Source organism: Rhinatrema bivittatum, chromosome 1 (assembly GCF_901001135.1).
Source record: "Rhinatrema bivittatum chromosome 1, aRhiBiv1.1, whole genome shotgun sequence".
NCBI lineage: Eukaryota > Metazoa > Chordata > Amphibia > Gymnophiona > Rhinatrematidae > Rhinatrema > Rhinatrema bivittatum.
In genome coordinates, this window is record NC_042615.1 from 820,636,827 (window position 1) to 820,655,935 (window position 19,109).

At 43.2% G+C, this 19,109-nt stretch overlaps 1 protein-coding gene across 1 annotated transcript in view; it reads right to left on the reverse strand.

Moving 5' to 3' along the window:
* The window catches only part of LOC115073462, a 301,189-nt gene that overhangs the window by 48,978 nt on the left and 233,102 nt on the right, over positions 1–19,109 (reverse strand). Inside the window, exons 19-21 of the mRNA XM_029571896.1 lie at positions 10,526–10,623; positions 1,848–2,040; positions 635–737 (exon numbers count right to left, since the gene is read on the reverse strand). Of these exons, the coding sequence (XP_029427756.1) occupies positions 635–737; positions 1,848–2,040; positions 10,526–10,623 (394 nt within the window). The remainder of the gene's footprint in view (positions 1–634; positions 738–1,847; positions 2,041–10,525; positions 10,624–19,109) is intronic.

Below are 19,109 nucleotides of genomic sequence, written 5' to 3' on the forward strand. Positions count from 1 at the left end.
CCTTTGGTGCAGAGGTTCTGGTCCCAGGCATGCAGGCCGCATGACAGATAAGAAGAGAGCTAGACCTCTAGCTATATCTGTCTATTCCTTATGCAAAACTTTAGCAACCCAGCCCAGGATAAATCATACAGAACCCATTGGGCTTGCAGTTCAGAACTACCAGCAGGTTCCACCTCTGTCTCATGGGGGATGAGGGATCTGGAACACCAGATGTCTACCCGACGGACCTCCAGACCAAGCTACTAGAAGGGTCACCAACAACCCTGCTCATCCTCCTTCAATCAGGGGGGTTGACCCTCTCCGGGACCTCACAACCCTGTGGGAGGATCCAGAAAGTTTCTTATCTTTTAATCTTTTTTTTCCTCTCCAGACTGCATATTTTATACCAGCTACCATCTGCTGGAGACAGAGAAATACTGAGGGACTGCAGGTGGCACACTGGGTTATGTACAGTGTGAGTGAAATTTGTCTCCATCTGCTGGCAGGGAGGCACAACCCAGGAGTCTGGAGTGATCTGGGTACGAACAGGAACAAGTAATCCATATTCATGTCCAGCTGTATACAGAGAATTCCCTGTCTCAAAATGGCGAGGGTGGACTGAGGGTCTGAGGTCAACACTAAAGCAGTTAGTTACCTGATTGGACCATTGAGATCTGGTACCCAGTGAAGGGGAAGGACAATTGTTCCTCTTGAGGTTGAGATATTAGACTTCATCAGATCGCTGGGGATGACGGGTTCTGAGATTATAACCAAAACAGAGACACAAATTGGCATGGGTGGATGAAAACTGGGCAGAGTTGTGTTTGTGTCTATTTACCATGCTTTTGCAGAACATATTCAGATCTCACTCTCCTTCTCTTATCCTTCTCCCAGTCTATCTCTCATGCTCTCTTCCTGTCTGCTTCTCGTGTGTCACATCCTTCTCCTCCTTGATTGCATCACACTTCCTTCTTCTGACAAGGTCAAAGCATCCTCACATTTCCTCTCTCTCTTTATCTGTTTTTTCCTATATGATTTGCTCATTCCTTTCAGCCAACTCTTAATCCATGCTAGCTATTTATTTATTTATTTATTTATTTAAAGATTTTTATATACCGCGGCACGTGTGTCACATCACCTCGGTTTACAGATAACAATAATTCAGCGAGGCGCTTTACAATACAACATGTTAACTGATATAATAGGCAACAAGGTTTACCCGTAAACTAGGTAAATTAAAAAATACATAGAGTAATAATTAACAAGAGGGAGAATTTCTGGGAGGGGGGGGAGGAGGGAAGAATGGGGAGTGGGTGACGGCGACATAGTTGGGTAGTAGAAGACTCCGTTAGTTAATAGTTAGTTAATAGTATTAATTAGTTAATTAATAATAATGCTATTAATTTCATGTCAGGACTACTCGAACAGTCTTTTGGCCATGACTCTGTAGCACTCCTTCTTTTTTGGCAGTACCATCCCCCCCCCCGCTTCTCTCCTCCTTGCTTCCATTTACAGGTTCCCAATTCAGAACCTCAAGCCTTCGCCTTCAAGGATATTCATGACCCGACCCCCCGTTACCTCTCATCTCTCACCCTTTACGTTCTAAGTCGTGGACCCTCCTTGCTGTACTGCACACCACACAAGCCTCATCACAGTTTTGCTACTTCTCTCGCTTGCCCTCTCACCTTTGGAATGTGAAATTGCTTACCTGTAGTGTGTGTTCTCTGACAACAGCAATGCCACAAGCCACACATGGGTCACATGATTCTGTCTCAAGCCAGCTTGTCATCAACGAATAATCTCCCTCCAGAAGTCTTCATCACTGCCCATCTTCTGCTCGTCTAAAGACATATTTTTCTATCACTAACCTGTAATCTCTGTCTCAAACATCCATTGAGCAGCTTCTCCTGGGCCAGCCGAGGTCAAACCCCGGATATTCACTGTGTAGTTTGTTCCAGGTTTCCATGGATCCAGTTTGTACTGAATAACTAATGCATCTACTTTGGGGTACATCAACTCCTCAAAGGTTAGATTGTAGTCTCTACAGGCTCTAATGCGGAACTGGGAGAAAAAAGAATTTTCAGAGGAATACGCATCCAGAAATCTGCAGAAAACTAAAATCAAAATCAACCTATCCGCTGAATGCTTAGTGCAACTTTGTTCTCAGTAAGAAGTACTGGTAGATGCCTCAAACTTCCACACAGGAACAGGGCATAGAAAGATAGAGAAATAGACTCATTTGTGCCTCTGAAATGTCTTCCTTTCAGCTACGGAAGTTTACTTGATTGATTGTGCCTCTGCAGTGCATTTCTTTCTGCTAGGGAAGTTTGATTCATTGTGCTTTTGAGATTTATGGAAGTTTACTTGATTGATTGTGCCTCTGCAGTGCATTTCTTTCTGCTAGGGAAGTTTGATTCATTGTGCTTTTGAGATTTATGGAAGTTTACTTGATTGATTGTGCCTCTGCAGTGCATTTCTTTCTGCTAGGGAAGTTTGATTCATTGTGCTTTTGAGATTTATGGAAGTTTACTTGATTGATTGTGCCTCTGAAGTGCATTTCTTTCTGCTAGGGAAGTTTGATTCATTGTGCTTTTGAGATTTATGGAAGTTTACTTGATTGATTGTGCCTCTGAAGTGCATTTCTTTCTGCTAGGGAAGTTTGATTCATCGTGCTTTTGAGATTTATGGAAGTTTACTTGACTGATTGTGCCTCTGAAGTGCGTTTCTTTCTGCTAGGGAAGTTTGATTCATCGTGCTTTTGAGATTTATGGAAGTTTACTTGACTGATTGTGCCTCTGAAGTGCGTTTCTTTCTGCTAGGGAAGTTTGATTCATCGTGCTTTTGAGATTTATGGAAGTTTACTTGACTGATTGTGCCTCTGCAGTGTGTTTCTTTCTGCTAGGGAAGTTTGATTCATCGTGCTTTTGAGATTTATGGAAGTTTACTTGATTGATTGTGCCTCTGAAGTCGTTTCTTTCTGCTAGGGAAGTTTGATTCATCGTGCTTTTGAGATTTATGGAAGTTTACTTGATTGATTGTGCCTCTGAAGTTCGTTTCTTTCTGCTAGGGAAGTTTGATTCATCGTGCTTTTGAGATTTATGGAAGTTTACTTGACTGATTGTGCCTCTGCAGTTCGTTTCTTTCTGCTAGGGAAGTTTGATTCATTGTGCTTTTGAGATTTATGGAAGTTTACTTGATGATTGTGCCTCTGAAGTTCGTTTCTTTCTGCTAGGGAAGTTTGATTCATTGTGCTTTTGAGATTTATGGAAGTTTACTTGATTGATTGTGCCTCTGAAGTGCGTTTCTTTCTGCTAGGGAAGTTTGATTCATTGTGCTTTTGAGATTTATGGAAGTTTACTTGATTGATTGTGCCTCTGCAGTCGTTTCTTTCTGCTAGGGAAGTTTGATTCATTGTGCTTTTGAGATTTATGGAAGTTTACTTGTGATTGTGCCTCTGAAGTGCATTTCTTTCTGCTAGGGAAGTTTGATTCATTGTGCTTTTGAGATTTATGGAAGTTTACTTGATTGATTGTGCCTCTGAAGTTCGTTTTTCTGCTGGGGAAGTTTGATTCATTGTGCTTTTGAGATTTATGGAAGTTTACTTGATTGATTGTGCCTCTGCAGTGCGTTTCTTTCTGCTAGGGAAGTTTGATTCATTGTGCTTTTGAGATTTATGGAAGTTTACTTGATTGATTGTGCCTCTGCAGTGCATTTCTTTCTGCTAGGGAAGTTTGATTCATTGTGCTTTTGAGATTTATGGAATTTTACTTGATTGATTGTGCCTCTGCAGTGCATTTCTTTCTGCTGGGGAAGTTTGATTCATTGTGCTTTTGAGATTTATGGAAGTTTACTTGATTGATTGTGCCTCTGAAGTGCATTTCTTTCTGCTAGGGAAGTTTGATTCATTGTGCTTTTGAGATTTATGGAAGTTTACTTGATTGATTGTGCCTCTGAAGTGCATTTCTTTCTGCTAGGGAAGTTTGATTCATTGTGCTTTTGAGATTTATGGAAGTTTACTTGATTGATTGTGCCTCTGCAGTGCGTTTCTTTCTGCTAGGGAAGTTTGATTCATTGTGCTTTTGAGATTTATGGAAGTTTACTTGATTGATTGTGCCTCTGAAGTGCATTTCTTTCTGCTAGGGAAGTTTGATTCATTGTGCTTTTGAGATTTATTTCTTTATGTCTGAGTGTGATAGAGTCATTTCCTTGTTTGTTTGAACTTAAATAAGGGTTTGTCTTATGTGTAGTATGAATCATCGATGGACTTTTTTGAATGAACTATTGGAATAGCAGAAAGACAAGAACAAAACACTCCTCAGTCCTGAGGGAGCTGCAGAGAGTGGAACTTGGCAATGACTAAAAAACTGGAGTCTGCCTAATGTGCTTAATAATAAGACCCCCCCAGTCTTATAATGTGAACCGATGTGATGTACTCCAATGAATGTCAGTATACAAAAACAATAAAATAAATAAATAAACTCTCTCTTTCTGCTACGAAGCCTGCTTGGTTGACCCTTTGAAGTTTATTTCTTTCTGCTTGGGTCATTTGTTTAATGGATTGTGCCTTTGAAGCTTATTGCTTTTAGCTAGGGATGTTGCTTGCTGGATTGTGATTTTGAAATTTCTTTCTGCTAGGAAAGTTTGCTTGATTGTGCTTTGAGGTTTATTTCTTTCTGTTTTAGAATGTAATTTATAGCTGTTTCCTGTCCACCCATCACTGTCTTAAATCTATACTGATAGACTTACCCCATCAGGGGGCAAGGAGAAAATTTACACAGTGGAGCCAACTAGTATTGTATTTATTTCAAAGTTCTTGTGGTTCACCCATCTAGATAAATTCTTAAAAATTTTCTCAGGTATTCTTTTCTCCTTGTAGTAAGTCCTCAAAATCTGCTGGGCTCTCCATAATGTTCTCCTATCTGGTATACCACTTATAGAAAATTTTCAGCTTTCTGCGATTGGGGGGCTCTCTACTTCCCAATTCCAACCTAGCCGGAATCACTATCATTCCCAAACCTGACAGAGATCCCACGATCTGCGGATCATATCGACCCATCTCACTAATTAATTTGGATCTATAACTTCTGGCTAAGATCTTAGCAGATCGTCTTAATTGCTTTATCAATCAGTTTGTTCACCCAGACCAGGCGGGCTTTATCCCAAGTCACATGGCGAGTAATAATATTCGGAAAATATTGAATATAATACCAGCATCCAACAAGGGAAATATACCCACATTACTTTTAGCTTTAGACATGGAAAAAGCATTTGATATAGTACACTGGCCATATCTATTTGCCATGTTAGGCAACATGGGTTTTGGCTCTAAATTTTTAAATTGGATACATTCATTATACGACAATCCCAAAGCACACCTTAAAATTAATGGAGGATATTCTGATTCTTTTCAAGTCCAGAGAGGCACAAGGCAAGGAAGTCCTCTTTCACCTTTACTCTTCACTTGATTCCTAGAACCCCTGGCCATAACCATTTGAAATAACCCGCATATTAATGGATTCCAACTAAATTCTCAAACCTTCAAACTGTCATTCTTCGCAGATGACATTCTCTTCACTGTTAGCAACCCACACCAATCTCTCCAAGCAATTGAGGACAACTTAGCCCAATTTAGCTTGGCCTCCGGCTTTAAAATTAATTGGGACAAGTCCGAGATCCTTAATATAACATGCAACCCTATGCTGGAATCCTTTCTTAAAACTACTGTGATGTAGCGCAGCCCGGCCGCAGGCAGGAGCTGACAAGCTACCATAAGAGCAACAAGAATACCAGAGCCAGACAGCAGGGGGCGCAGGGGAAGAGGAGAAGGACTACGAATCCCAGCTTCCCTGAAACACCACCAGACAGGGGAGGAAAGCCTGAAGGCGAACAGGTGGCAGGCATAGAGGTTAATGAGGCAGACACCGATGAGTCCATGGAGGTGGAGGAAGAGGGCGTGCCCCCTTGGTGGAACTGGCCACAAAAACGCAGCTCTTCGGAGTCAGAGGAGGAAGAGATGGAGGTAGGTTCATGGGGAGAGGAGTCCTCCAGTTCGTATATGGATACTGAGTAAGCTGTGTGGGGTGAAGTATACTCATTATCCTAAAGGGGAAGCCCGGGAGGAGGGCTCTAAAGGGGCCTGTTGGGGGTAGGTCCTGTAATAACACTAAGCATAAGAAGTAAGAGGTTACTCTGTAATAGCACTGCTTGTAAGAGTACCGGAGGGCTGGAGGGGGAGGGGGCAACCCTCATGTAATGTATCCAGTTGTTACTTTATAAACTGCTTGGAAGGAACTAGCGCTCTCTCCCTGTGTTGTCTTTGGGGGATTGGGGGGGCTGCTTACCCCCAACCCTGCTCTAAGGGAACTTAGGAGCCCAGCAAAACCAGGGCCAGCCGAGGCACGGACCCAGGGAGTTACGTGAGCCTGTCGAACTCCAGGGACCTTGGCAGCTGGTGGCGGCTCAGAACTGAAGACCGAAGAGCGGCACCCGAGGCCTCACGGACGGTGAGCCATCACACTACGCACCCGTTTAAATGGGCTCATAAAAAGATTAAATACCTGGGAGTTAATATTGGTAGATATCTGAAAGATATCTTTGCAATGAATTACACCCCTCTATTGGGAAAAATTCATTCAGATCTGGAAAAAATTTATCCTTTATCCTGGCTTGGGAGAATCTCCACAATTAAGATGAATATCTTACCTAGAGTTTTATATTTGTTTCAGCCCTTGCCAATTCCAATCTCTAACGCTTTGCTTAAACAATGGCAAACAAAACTCTTCTGTTTTATATGGAAGAAACGCCCTCCCAGAATCGCTCGCTCAGTTCTTTATCAAACTAATTTCCTCAAAAAGCTCAAACCCCTATTATTCAACCACGATTACCGCACAGTACTACAGTCCCTCATACTCTCCAAACTGGACTACTGTAATTCCCTCTTCCTTGGCCTCCCTGCGTCCTCCACCAAACCCCTCCAGCTTCTGCAAAACGCAGCAGCCAGATCCCTCACAAACAACAATCGCTCCTCACACATCACCCCCATACTAAAAGAACTCCATTGGCTCCCCATTATGTACAGGTCACAATACAAAATCCTCACTCTCTGCACAAAACCATCAAAAATGAAAAAATCAAATGGCTAAAGGACACCCCCCTCCTCATTGAATACCAGAGAAACCTGCAATCCCAAAACACAGGCCTACTCACCATCCCTCACCCACAATTAGCTCATTTCACCTCCACCAGAGAACGCACCATCTCGGTAGCTGGCCCCGCCCTCTGGAACAAGCTGCCCACCCAACTAAGACTAGAACCCTCCACCCAATCATTCAAAAAATACCTGAAAACCTGGCTATTCCGTAAAGCCTACCAGTACACAGACTAATTCCTCCCCCCGTCTCCCCTACCCAACACACCCACTAAACCCCCCTCCCATGCCCCCTAGCAGCTCCCTCTAACCCTTCCCCTGAACAATCGAAGATTCCTATGCATACTATTATTATTTCTCACAGTTACTATCTTTCTATGCCTCAATGTTAATATTACCATGCCTTCAATGTTAATATATACCAATAATAAGACCACTAGTCTCAAGTTAAAATGGTTATAAGTTATAATGCACTAACTATAATGTACCCTAGCCTTAAGTTCTTTTATGCCCTCAATGTTATAAAGTTACAATGTTACAATGTACCCGACCCTTAAATTCTTTTATGCCCTCAATGCTATAGTTATAATGTTACAATGTAAAAATAATAAGACACCCTAGTCTTATTATTTCATTAGTTATAATGTAAACCAATGTGATTATTCCAATGAATGTCGGTATATAAAAACAATTAAATAAATAAATAAATATAAATAAATAAACTAAAGATTTAGGAGGACTAGGGGTTCCCCAACTTAACATGGTACTACGCTGCACCCCAACTCCACCCCATTATCGATTGGCAAAACACAACCTCTAGCAAACAATGCGTACAAGTGGAGCAATCCTGGCTAGGGGCAATGCCCCTCTCAGCTGCAGTTTGGCAACCCAGACAAACTTGGCGAGATTGTCCAAACATGGCCCCAACCATTAGACACATCTGAAAAGTGTGGATGTTTGGAAGCGCCACCTGGTAGGGTTGAAGTCTTGTTTTTCACAATTTATCGCTACAATCCTTTAAGTGTTAGAAAGAGAGAGGTCTTTTACTCATTGAAAATGTTTGTACCATTGGGAAACTATTATCCTTTAACACTTTAAGGGATAAATACAAATTACCGGATTCTGAATTCATCTTATACATGCAAATTAAACATTTTAGGGTAGATTTTCAAAGGGTTACACGTGTAATATACGCGTGTAACCCTTTAAAAACTCTCCTGTGTGCGCCGAGCCTATTTTGCATAGGCTCGGCAGCGCTTGCAAGCCCCGGGACGCTCATATGTCCCGGGGCTTTGAAAAAGGGGCGGGAAGGGGGCGGTCCGGGGGCGGTCCCGAGTCCTCTGGCACAGAGGTTTAAAGTTTTTCATGCTATAAGGAAATCCTCCATTTCCTCTTTAATAATGGCAAATGGATACAAATTGCTATATAGATGGTACTTTATACCAGTCAAACTACATAAATTTAACCCTAAATTAAGCGACAGATGCTGGCTGGGTTGACCCTCTAGTGGCACCTTCTTACATATGTGATGGGACTGCATTGTAGTACAATCTCTCTGGAAACAAGTCTCAAGAATACTTTCTAAAATTTACAATACTACTATTCAACTGACAAGGGACTTGGCTTTATTGAATTATCCCATCGTGATGAAGACTGTTCTCCTCAACCATTGATTCTACACGTTTGCATAGCAATAAGACTGGAGATTGCTCTCTCTTGGAGATTGGACCATATCTCTTCACTATCTAGAATTCTGAAACGGCTAGATACAATTTGCGCAATGAACAAATTAACAGCACTAAAACACCATAAACTCAATATGTTCCACTCCACTTGGGACTCTTATTTACAATGGAGAAGTGCTACCAATTCATAAATATTCTCTAAGTTGACGTTACGTGGTACATCTGGGGTTTTTTTTTCTTTCACTGGTTATTACCTTCATATCATAGTTCTATGTGACGTGATGCTTTATGTTTTCTAAATATCATTTTCTTTTTTTTTGGAGAAGCAGCTAGGGGTGGGAAGAGGTATGATGATGAGGTACGGTTTGCTTATGTTTTAACACTGCTTGTATACCGCATAATTTGTTCTAAATAAAAAAGTTAATTAAAAAAAAAGAATTGTGCAGTGTGAAACTATGCTTGCCTTGCTAAAAATGAAAACTGGATGAAGGTCCTGTCTTCATCCTTTTAACAGGGCGATCCCAGCCTGTTTCAACCTGAAATTGCCTTTTGCAAGTTAAACTGTTTGCCCAAGCACAGGCTGTGTTTGGACTAACTTGGACTCCTGCAAAACACTGTCAATACCCTTCCTCTTCATACCACTTTTCAGAATCCCTTTGTAAGTGATTATATTATATTATATGTACCCTAATAGAGGTCACATGAAAAACACTAACTGAATTTAGTAGTTTGATTTCTCTTCCCATGTGTTGAAAGGGCGATTGTGTGTTGCCGTAGTTTTCTACTCAGCAGCCATGTTTGTAAAAGACTCATGAGGCCCACAGAAAGGGCACTGCACACTCAGTGCATCTGCATGAGTCTGCTCATATGGTCCTAGATAAAGCAGAGAGATGTGGTGTTTCCTCACTCCAGCCTGCCCTGTGATTCTGATATGAGATGAAGGTGGGGATAGAGTTCAGCAGGCTGTTTAATGCAGGGGTAATCAAGTCCAGTCTTTGAGAGGCAGGAACAGACCTGATTTTCTTCCAAGGTAAAACATTGGGTTGAGAATGGATACTGCCCTCAGACGTAAGACAATGAACTGACCTTACTATAAGGACGGAGAAAGCCTCGTGGGTGGGGCCTGCCTTTCTCCCTCTATCTACTTTCAACACTCCAAGGACCTTGCTGACTTTCCCTATGTAACTGCAAGCAGCTATCCCGGCTCGGTGCAGCTCCAACTGGCCATGTAGGTTGTGCACACTTATATCTGAATTTATGCGGTAAGGGTGAAACTGCAGCTTTATATGTTGTTGACAGTAATAAAGAGAATGAAGATAACTCATATTGTGTGATTACTGTGGTGCTGGCAAGAATCTCGATAAAGACCCACAATCCCTCAGAATGTAAAGTGCACCACAGCAACCATTTCTTATTCATCACAATACTGCCACTGAAAGAAAAACATTTAAAGACCAAGACATTGTTTTCAAGGTGAGTTTGCAAGCCTGAACCCGGGACCAGCTCTGTGCTGTCACTACTAGACCAGACTACAAGCCCGAGAATACGAAACCCCTTACAGAAGAGTCAAAGCTCTTTTCTTCTGATCATGAACAGCTCCAGGGTTCAGATTTCACGCAATCATTCCATGGCCATATTTTTCACATTCGATGCTCATAGGAAAAAAAGCTTTATTGAATGCTTGATTATTAATAGCCTTGTACTGTAATGGTACCTGGTAGCCTATAATGTTCCCACTGCAGTCAGATAACTTTTCCCACCTTAACTCTTTGGTTGTTTTATTCCATGGTTGAACTGCAGGTTTTTCTGGCACTGGAAAAGAAGGAAATCATAGGGCAATGAAGAGGTTTAGGCTATGAACTTCCATTGTTAGCAGATTGGAAGAAACATTCTCTTACACAGAAACATGACAGCAGAAAAAGACCATACAGCCTAACCAGTCTGCCCATCCATATCAACTGCTCAGTTCAACAATACCTCCCATCACCTCAGAGAGCCCCTGTGCTCGTCTCAGGCTTTCTAGAATTCAGATACAGTCCTGGGCTCCACCACCTCCACTGGGAGGTCATTCCATGTATCCACCATACTCTCTTTAAAAAAAATAGTTCCTTAGATCACTTCTCAGTCTATCCTCTTTCACCCTCATCCCATGACCTCTCGTTCTAGAGTCTCCTTTCCATTAAAAGAGGCTTGCCTCCTGTACATGGATACCTTGGAGCTTTTTAAATGTTTCTATCATAACTCCCATATCCTACTTTTCCTCTAAGGTATACATGTTTTGTTTTTTGTTTTCTTTTAATCAATGTGTTTATTAAATTTGTTTTGTTTTGGTTTTATTTTAGGTAATTGTATAATTAGAACTGTTCTTTGATTGATTGTGATTTTAATTTAGTTTTATTATATTCTCTTGGTTTATTTTATCTCTAATTTATCCTTTTTTTAAATGTATCCTCGCTTGGTTACAAGCAGTATATAACATTTTAATAAATAAAAAAATGCTTAGATCTTTAAGTGTGTGCTTAAGAATGAAGATCACTGATCATTTTAGTAGCTGCTCGCTGGACTAACGCCATTTAGTTTATATCCTTTTGAAAGTGCACTCTCCAGAACTGTACATCATATTCCAAATTAGGTCTCACTAGGGACTTGTAGAGGGGCAATATCACCTCCCTTTATCCATTCCTCTTCCCATTGTACCCAAGCACTTTTCTAGCTTTTGTTGTTGCCTTATCCATATGTTTTGTGACCATGAGATCATCAGATATGATCAACCCCAGGTTCCATTCTTGCTTTATGCATAGGAGAATTTCACCCCTAAACTAAACCACTCCCTTGTGTTTGCATTCCAAATACATAACTCTGCAATATATTTTTAAATTGTTCATTTAACAAAACAGCAGGCAATACATAACCACGTGTTATATACACCCATATAAACAACACAGAAGAAGGGTAAACATGATAAATATAATCACAGTAAAATAATATAGTACCTGAAGCCTTACATTCAAATTATTTCTGTATAGTTTGCTACTGTATGTCCCATTTCTATGCACAACTAGTACGCCCAGTTAGTCCCATTTAAAACTATGCTGTATGCAATAAGCAAATGTCTCTCCATATCTGACCATCTTCTTGAGATTTGTGTTTTAACAAGAAGGTTAGCGTTTCAATAATAGCAATAACTTGTTAACTATCTAATGCGCAAGTAAAAGGGTCAGTTTCCATAAGGACGCGATGGTAAATCTGGCAGCATGTATCATCTGGTCACATAATTTGTGCTGCTCATTTCTCAGTTTCAAATCCATATTCCCCTTGCAAGCAAATATTTGCTGTTAGACATATATCTAAGGCCAAGATATTTTTAACCTCCACCTCTACCTCATTCCAAAACACTTGTACATAAATGCATGCCTACCACACATGTAAATGTGCCATCCTGATCGAGGCAAGAGGAAAAAGGTGAACATTTTGCATAATACACAGGATATCAATAGGTCCTGTATAGAAGCTTGAACATTAATTCAGTCCTGCGGCTACAAAGAGAAATTTTTGACATCTCCTCCAAATCACTTTTCAAACTGGCCAATCAAGCTCTAAACCAAGGTCTTATTGGAACAACTGCCTCTCAGCAATCAACAACCTACTCACCAGCCTCAACCTCATATTAAACACCAAGAAAACCGAAATCCTCCTAATAGCCCTAGAAAACAGCATCCCGCTCAACCCCCCAACTTCCACCCAATGCTCTATCACTTCAATCGACCACACATCGCAAGTAAGAGACCTGGGTGTACTACTAGACAACCAACTCAACCTCAGCAAGTTCATAAACAATACTACCAAAGAATGCTTCTTTAAATTGCAAGTATTAAAAAAATTAAAACCACTTCTGCACTTCCGAGACTTCCGCCTGGTACTTCAATCCATCATCCTCCCAAAGCTGGATTACTGCAACTCACTCCTTCTGGGCCTTCCCGCTAGCTCCATCAAACCACTTCAGATGGCCCAGAATGCGATGGCCAGAATCCTTACAAACACCAACAAAAGGGAGCACATCACCCCATCCTCCAGAACCTTCACTGGCTGCCTATTAAATTCAGGATTCATTTCAAAGCCCTCATGATGATACACAAGGCCCTACACAACATCTCCCCCCTCAACCTAACTTTTCAACTGCAGCAGCACATTACTAAGAGACCGATAAGAAGTGCGTATAAGAACATGCTACACACCCAGCCGGCAAAAACCTCACTGAGGAAACGCGCCCTCTCCACTGCAGGTCCCCCACTTTGGAACTCGCTCCCTCCGGATCTCCGCCAAGAACCCTGCCTCATGACATTCAAAAAGAAGCTAAAGACTTGGCTTTTTGCCCAAGCGTTCCCGGAGAGCTAAGGCCCGATGAAGTCGATGACATTATAGACCCCGGCCCATCTATCCCACTGTACATATGTTTTTGAGTTGTACTTTATTTCTGCTAATAGTCTCTTTGAATGTAGTCCGTTTTATCTCTCTGCAAGTTCTTTTTCAATTTTTTCAACTTGTTCCAATGTATGACGCCCCAGAGGCGACTGTTTCAGTTCCTTGTAAACTGGTGCGATATGTATATTATACAGGAACATCGGTATAAAAAAACTAAAAATAAATAAATAAAAATTATTCCATTTATCCACCAAAGGTAGCAGGGCCTCCTCAGCAACCCGCATAACCTTATAAGGACTGATATAATTTTCCTGATAAATTATCATTATAAGTATTTTCTCAAAATCAGAAGTCATTCTTCTAACCCAATCTGATCTCTCAAGCTTAGCCACCATCTCTGGAATAAAACTTGACATCACAGATATATAGCCCTGTCCCGACATCAGTCTGCCAGTATTCTCTGAAAAAGCCAAACTATGGACAAACTGATTATTAACAACCAGCCACTCATGCTTCTAACTAACAAGGAATACTGGGCTCAGCTAAAAGGGATGAACAATCACTAACTGAGGGCTGTTTAAGCCACTTACCAGTCTTCAAAGAAAGAGCAAAAATAACACTCTGCAAAGTCTGCACTTGAAAGGCAAACTAAATCAAAATTGGCAGCCAAGGGTGGGTCAGAGATTGGCCTGCCATCCCTTGAGGAAAAGAAATTATCAGGTAAGCAGTAATTTTTCCTTCCTCTGCACTTGGGCAGGCCAATCCCCTTGACTGGGATGTACCAAAGCTACACCCTAACAGGGCAGGATGCTACCCGTGGTCCAGAACCCCTCCCATGTGAATGCGGCGTCCTCCTGAGCCTGAACATCCAAGTGGTAACTCTTGGAAAGGTGCGTAAGGATGACCAGATTCAGCAAATCTCACAGGAGACAATAATCAAATTTCCGCCACAATACGCCTGAGCCCTTGTGAAATGCAGTCCAATCTGCTTTGGCAAAGGAATCTTGGCATCCACATAAGCGGTCGAGTGACTTCCTTAACCCAGAGGGCTATAATTGCCCACATCACTGGTTCACCCTCTTTACCGCCACTGTGGAGCACAAACAGGCGATTAGACTTCCGAACGGATTTAGTAACTTCCAAGTACCGCAGCAATGACCCTTGATATCCAAGGTACTCAAGAGATTTATTTATTTATTTATTTATAGTTTTTATATACCGGAGTTCCTGTATACAATACATATCACTCCGGTTTACAGAGAACAGTAAGAACTACTGCCGGGGGCAGTTTACATGGAACAAATAATACTCACTCTCATCTCTGTCCCTGTCCAACATGGGCAGGGAAATGGATTGATTCAAATTAAACTCCAAAACCACTTTTGGCAAAAAAAGAAGGCACAGCCCAAAGCTGTGCTGCTCCTGGAGTCATATGCAGAAAAGGCTCACGACAAGAAAGAGCCTCGGAAGCTCGATGTGCAGAAAAGATTGCCACCAGAATAACCATCTTAAAGGTAAACAGCCACAAGGAAAGGATACACAGAGGCCAAAAGGTCGGACCCGCTAAGATGTTCAAGACCAGATTAAGGTCCCACAAAAGCACCAGCAGCTGCAAGGGAGAACGAAGATGCTTAACTCCCTTCAAAAACTGGACAACAGGATGGGAAACAAAGGTCCCCCATTAACTAACCTCCTCTAGAAAGTGAGGGCTGCCACTTGAACCTTCAAGGTGTTAAGGGCCACACCTTTATGCAATCCTTCCTATAAAAATTCCAAAATCAATGGAATGTCCACTTTGAGAGGCTGAGAACCTTGCTTCGCACACCAAGCCTCGAAAATCCACCAAACTCTCAAGTAGGCCAGAGACGTAGAACATTTCCTGTCTCTAAGCAAAGTGGAAATCACAGCAGGTGAATAACCACACCTTAACAACCTAGCCCTCTCAAGGGTCAAACCATAAGACAAAATCAACCTGGATCTTTGTGAAGAATGGGTCTCTACCTCAACAGAGGACTGCCCACTAGCAGGTTCTGGAGATTAGCATACCATGGCTTCTGGGGCCAATCCAGAGCCACCAAAAGTACGGTGTTGCCCTGATTGCAATCTTCCAAACAATCCTGTCTATCAGAGGCCAGGGTAGGAAGGCGTACAGCAAGCTGCCCCATGGCCACACTGCACAAGATCCCATCTGCAACTGAAAACCTGTGGAATTTTCGCATTCTTGAAAGTTGCCAACAAGTCTAGGTATATGGGCAGCCCCAGTGCTCCACTATGAGTTGAATGGCTTCATCCGTTAACTACCACTCTCCTGGGTCCAAGCTCCTCTGCTGATAAAGTCGGCCATTACATTGTACTTTCCAGCAATGTGGGAGGTGGATATGGCAAGTAGATGCTGCTCCGCCCATACCATAGCACATCTATCTCCTCCAACACCTGATGACTTCTGGTGCCGCCCTGATAATTGATGAGGGCCACCATTGTCACATTGTCTGACAGCAACCAGATCGACTGACCCTCTAGGCTCTTGGAAAAACACAGGCAAGCCAGCCACACTGCCCATGCTTCCAATCGGTTGATGCTCCATTGCTGTTCCTCGGCATTCCAGTGACCTTGCACCATCAACTCCTGACAGTCAGCCCCCCAACTCAGGAGGTTCGCATCCATTGTGAGCACTAAGAAAATCAGCATTTCCAAGAAAACACACTTCCGGAGATGATCTGCCTGCAACCATCATTGCAATTCTATGCTCCTAAAGGTACGAGAAGCCTCACCATGTAGTTCTGTGACTGTGGACTCCAGCAGGAAAACAACGTTCACTGAAGAGGCCGCATATGCACCCTCACCCAGGGTACAATCTCCAATGAGGCTGCCATCAAACCCAGGATCTGAAGATAAGACCATACTGTCACGAGATTGTCCTGATCAGGGTTTAAACTTGAGAGACCAACTGAATTTGACTCTCTAGCAGAAACACTCTTCCCTGATTTGTATCAAAATGAACATCAAGATACTCCAGTGTCTGAGACAGCTGTAGGTTGCTCTTGGACAAGTTCACCACCCAGTCTTGTCACCAGATACCTTGTGAGATGTCTGGTGACTTTTCGCCATGCTCTTGGCTCAGATCAACCAGTTGTCCAGAAATGGGTGAACTAGGATGCCATCCTTGCACAAAACTGATGCAAACTACCATCATGACCATAGAGAAGGTCCTGAAAGCAGTGGCCAGCCTGAAAGGCAAGGCTTGAAATTGATAACGACATCCAAGAATGGAAAACCTTAGGAACCATTGATGATCCTGACGAATGGGAATATGCAGATATGCCTCTGTCAGATCAGCTGCAAGCACGGGAGCTCTCTCAATAGCGTGAGCCCCTGTGCCAAAACGAGACCTGCACAACCTTCGGGCTGGCTGTGGTCCATGCCACTGGTGGGTGAATGCATTCAGGCATGGGCTGCCTAGAACAGGAATACTCTTGCCTTGGAACTTGGAACACACTTGGCTTGGAACAGGAACACTCGGATGTCCAGCACACACCAGGAAGTGAGTCCCAGCAATGCAATACTAGTCTCTAGAGTAGCCCTCCGGCTACTTGAAAGCCTTTTTGGATTGCTGCTTGGAAGCAGTTTGAGCATGAGGACAGACAGAGGCTGAGGACTCAAGACAAGATGTGACGAAGGCTTGGACATGACTCTGAAGATTTGGAACAAGGCAAAGATTCAGCACTTGGAACTAGACAAAGGCTCTGAAGAGAGCCAGTGCTGCTGCGTGCCCTGCACACCCCATGGGCTAGTTGCAGACCATAGCAATAACGCTACAGGCACTAGACTCAAAGGCTTGGAACAAGATGGAAGCTAAGAACTTGGAACATGACAAAGGCTCTGAAGAGGTCTGGGCCCGGTGCGTGCCCTATACAACCCATGGGCTGGTCACAAATGGCAATAGCAGTGCAGGCACTGGACTCAGAAACAAGATAGAAGCTGGAACAAGCACTCCAAAGACCAGGACAGGAACTCAGGAACTTGTAACTCAGACTCAGGAATTCAGGCTTCAGATTCAGAAACTCGGACTCAGGAATTTGGACTCAGACTCTAAAACCAGAGATGGATTTCCGAAGACTTGAACCAGCAAATGAAGACTCTGACAACTCTGGACAGGATGAAGTCTTGGAACCAAGAACAAGGTGAAGACTTAGATTCAGGAACAAAAGCAAATACTTGGATTCAAGAACAAGACTACAGGAACTAGGAGACTAGGAGATATGGAACAAACAACATAGAGGACCTTGAAAGTGTTAGCAGATCTTTGCAAAGGCCAGAAACAAAGATTGAAAAGCCCTTTTATAAGGCTGCAGGAAGGACATCATCAGGAGGGGCCACTGGGCTTTTCCCACCCCGGTCCCTTTAAATTGCAAGCTGAGGCACGTGCACACGCCTAGGAAGAGCACCAGGGCAGAAGCAACATTGGGTGAGCGACGGCATTGCTAGAGTCAGCGGTGTTCCAGCTACAAGGATGGCAGAGTGGCGTCCAGCCGCAAGGCTCACAGGCAGCAGCAGGGGCAGTGGCACTCCAGGCCGCAAGAGGAAGTGGCGTCAATGGCAGTCAGGCCCAGGCAGCATTGGGGCCAGTAGCACTCCTGCCGTGCAAGAGACAAGGCGACGTCTCTAGCCACAAAGATCAGATGCAGCGGCATCTCTCCCACCACAGTATGCAGAAATGGCAGAATTGAAGCGGGATGAGTGAGGCCACTTGTGGGCTCATCCGCGAGTGGTAGCGTAACAAGATCCAGAGATGTGAGGTAGTCCCCTGATTGTACCGCCATTATTACAGAGCGTACAATCTCCATTCGGAAATGAGTGACTCACAAATGACGATTGACTCCCTTGAGATCCAGGATGGGTGACGAGAGCCCCCTCTTTCTTGGGTATAGCAAAATAGATGGAATAGCAGCCTGTATTTTCTTGTGATTTGGGAACAGGAATTAGCCTTCAGATTCATCAGTCTTCTTAATGTAGTTTCCACTGCTATCATCTTCTGAGGGGAGTTGCACAGAGAGATCATAAAGGCATCCGGGGGGATGAGAAGAAATTCTAGAGCACAGCCATCCCAAATCATTTCTAGGACCCATTTCTGACAAAAGTGAGATAGGCAGCCGCCTATCTCCTACACCAGTAGATGAGTCCGCAAATCTTCATTGTGAAAATAGAGTGGCTCCACTCTCAGAGCCTGCATCCTTCCACAGCCTTTTGGGGCAAAATGACTGAGACCTACCGAATGAAAGGAAGTTCCCTGATAAGGATGAAATCGCCTGAAATCTTGAGAGCAGCCAGTGGCTCAAAAAGGCTGTGAAGCCGCTTCTTATCCTCTGGCAAACGAGGGACCTGAGCTTCCCCCATTTATTTGCCATTTTTTTCAACTCACTGCCAAACAAAAGAGAACACTTGAAGGGAAGTTTGGTGAAATTGGACTTAGAAAAAATGTATGCCAATGAATTGCACAGCCACACCTGACATCTAGCCGCTTTGACAGAAGCAACCCCTATGGTGGCAGTGCAAACAAGGTCACAGCCCGCATCTGCTAAGAAGGCCGTCCCAGTTCTATTAGACTATTACCGCTTTGCCATCCAAAACTGATCCCACAGACTCCTGAGAGGGATGCAGAGTAGCTCGAGCCTCCAGGGACAACAAGCAATGATTTGTAAATTCATTGCCATGGCCTCAAAGGCTTGTTTAAGGATAGTTTCAATCCTTCTATTCTGAGCGTCTTTCAGCGCTGCATCCCTTTCAACAGGAATGGTGGTTCGCTTAGTGACCAAACACACCAAGGCATCCACCTTTGGAAAATGCAACTGCTCTCTGGCCTGCAGACCCAAGGGATA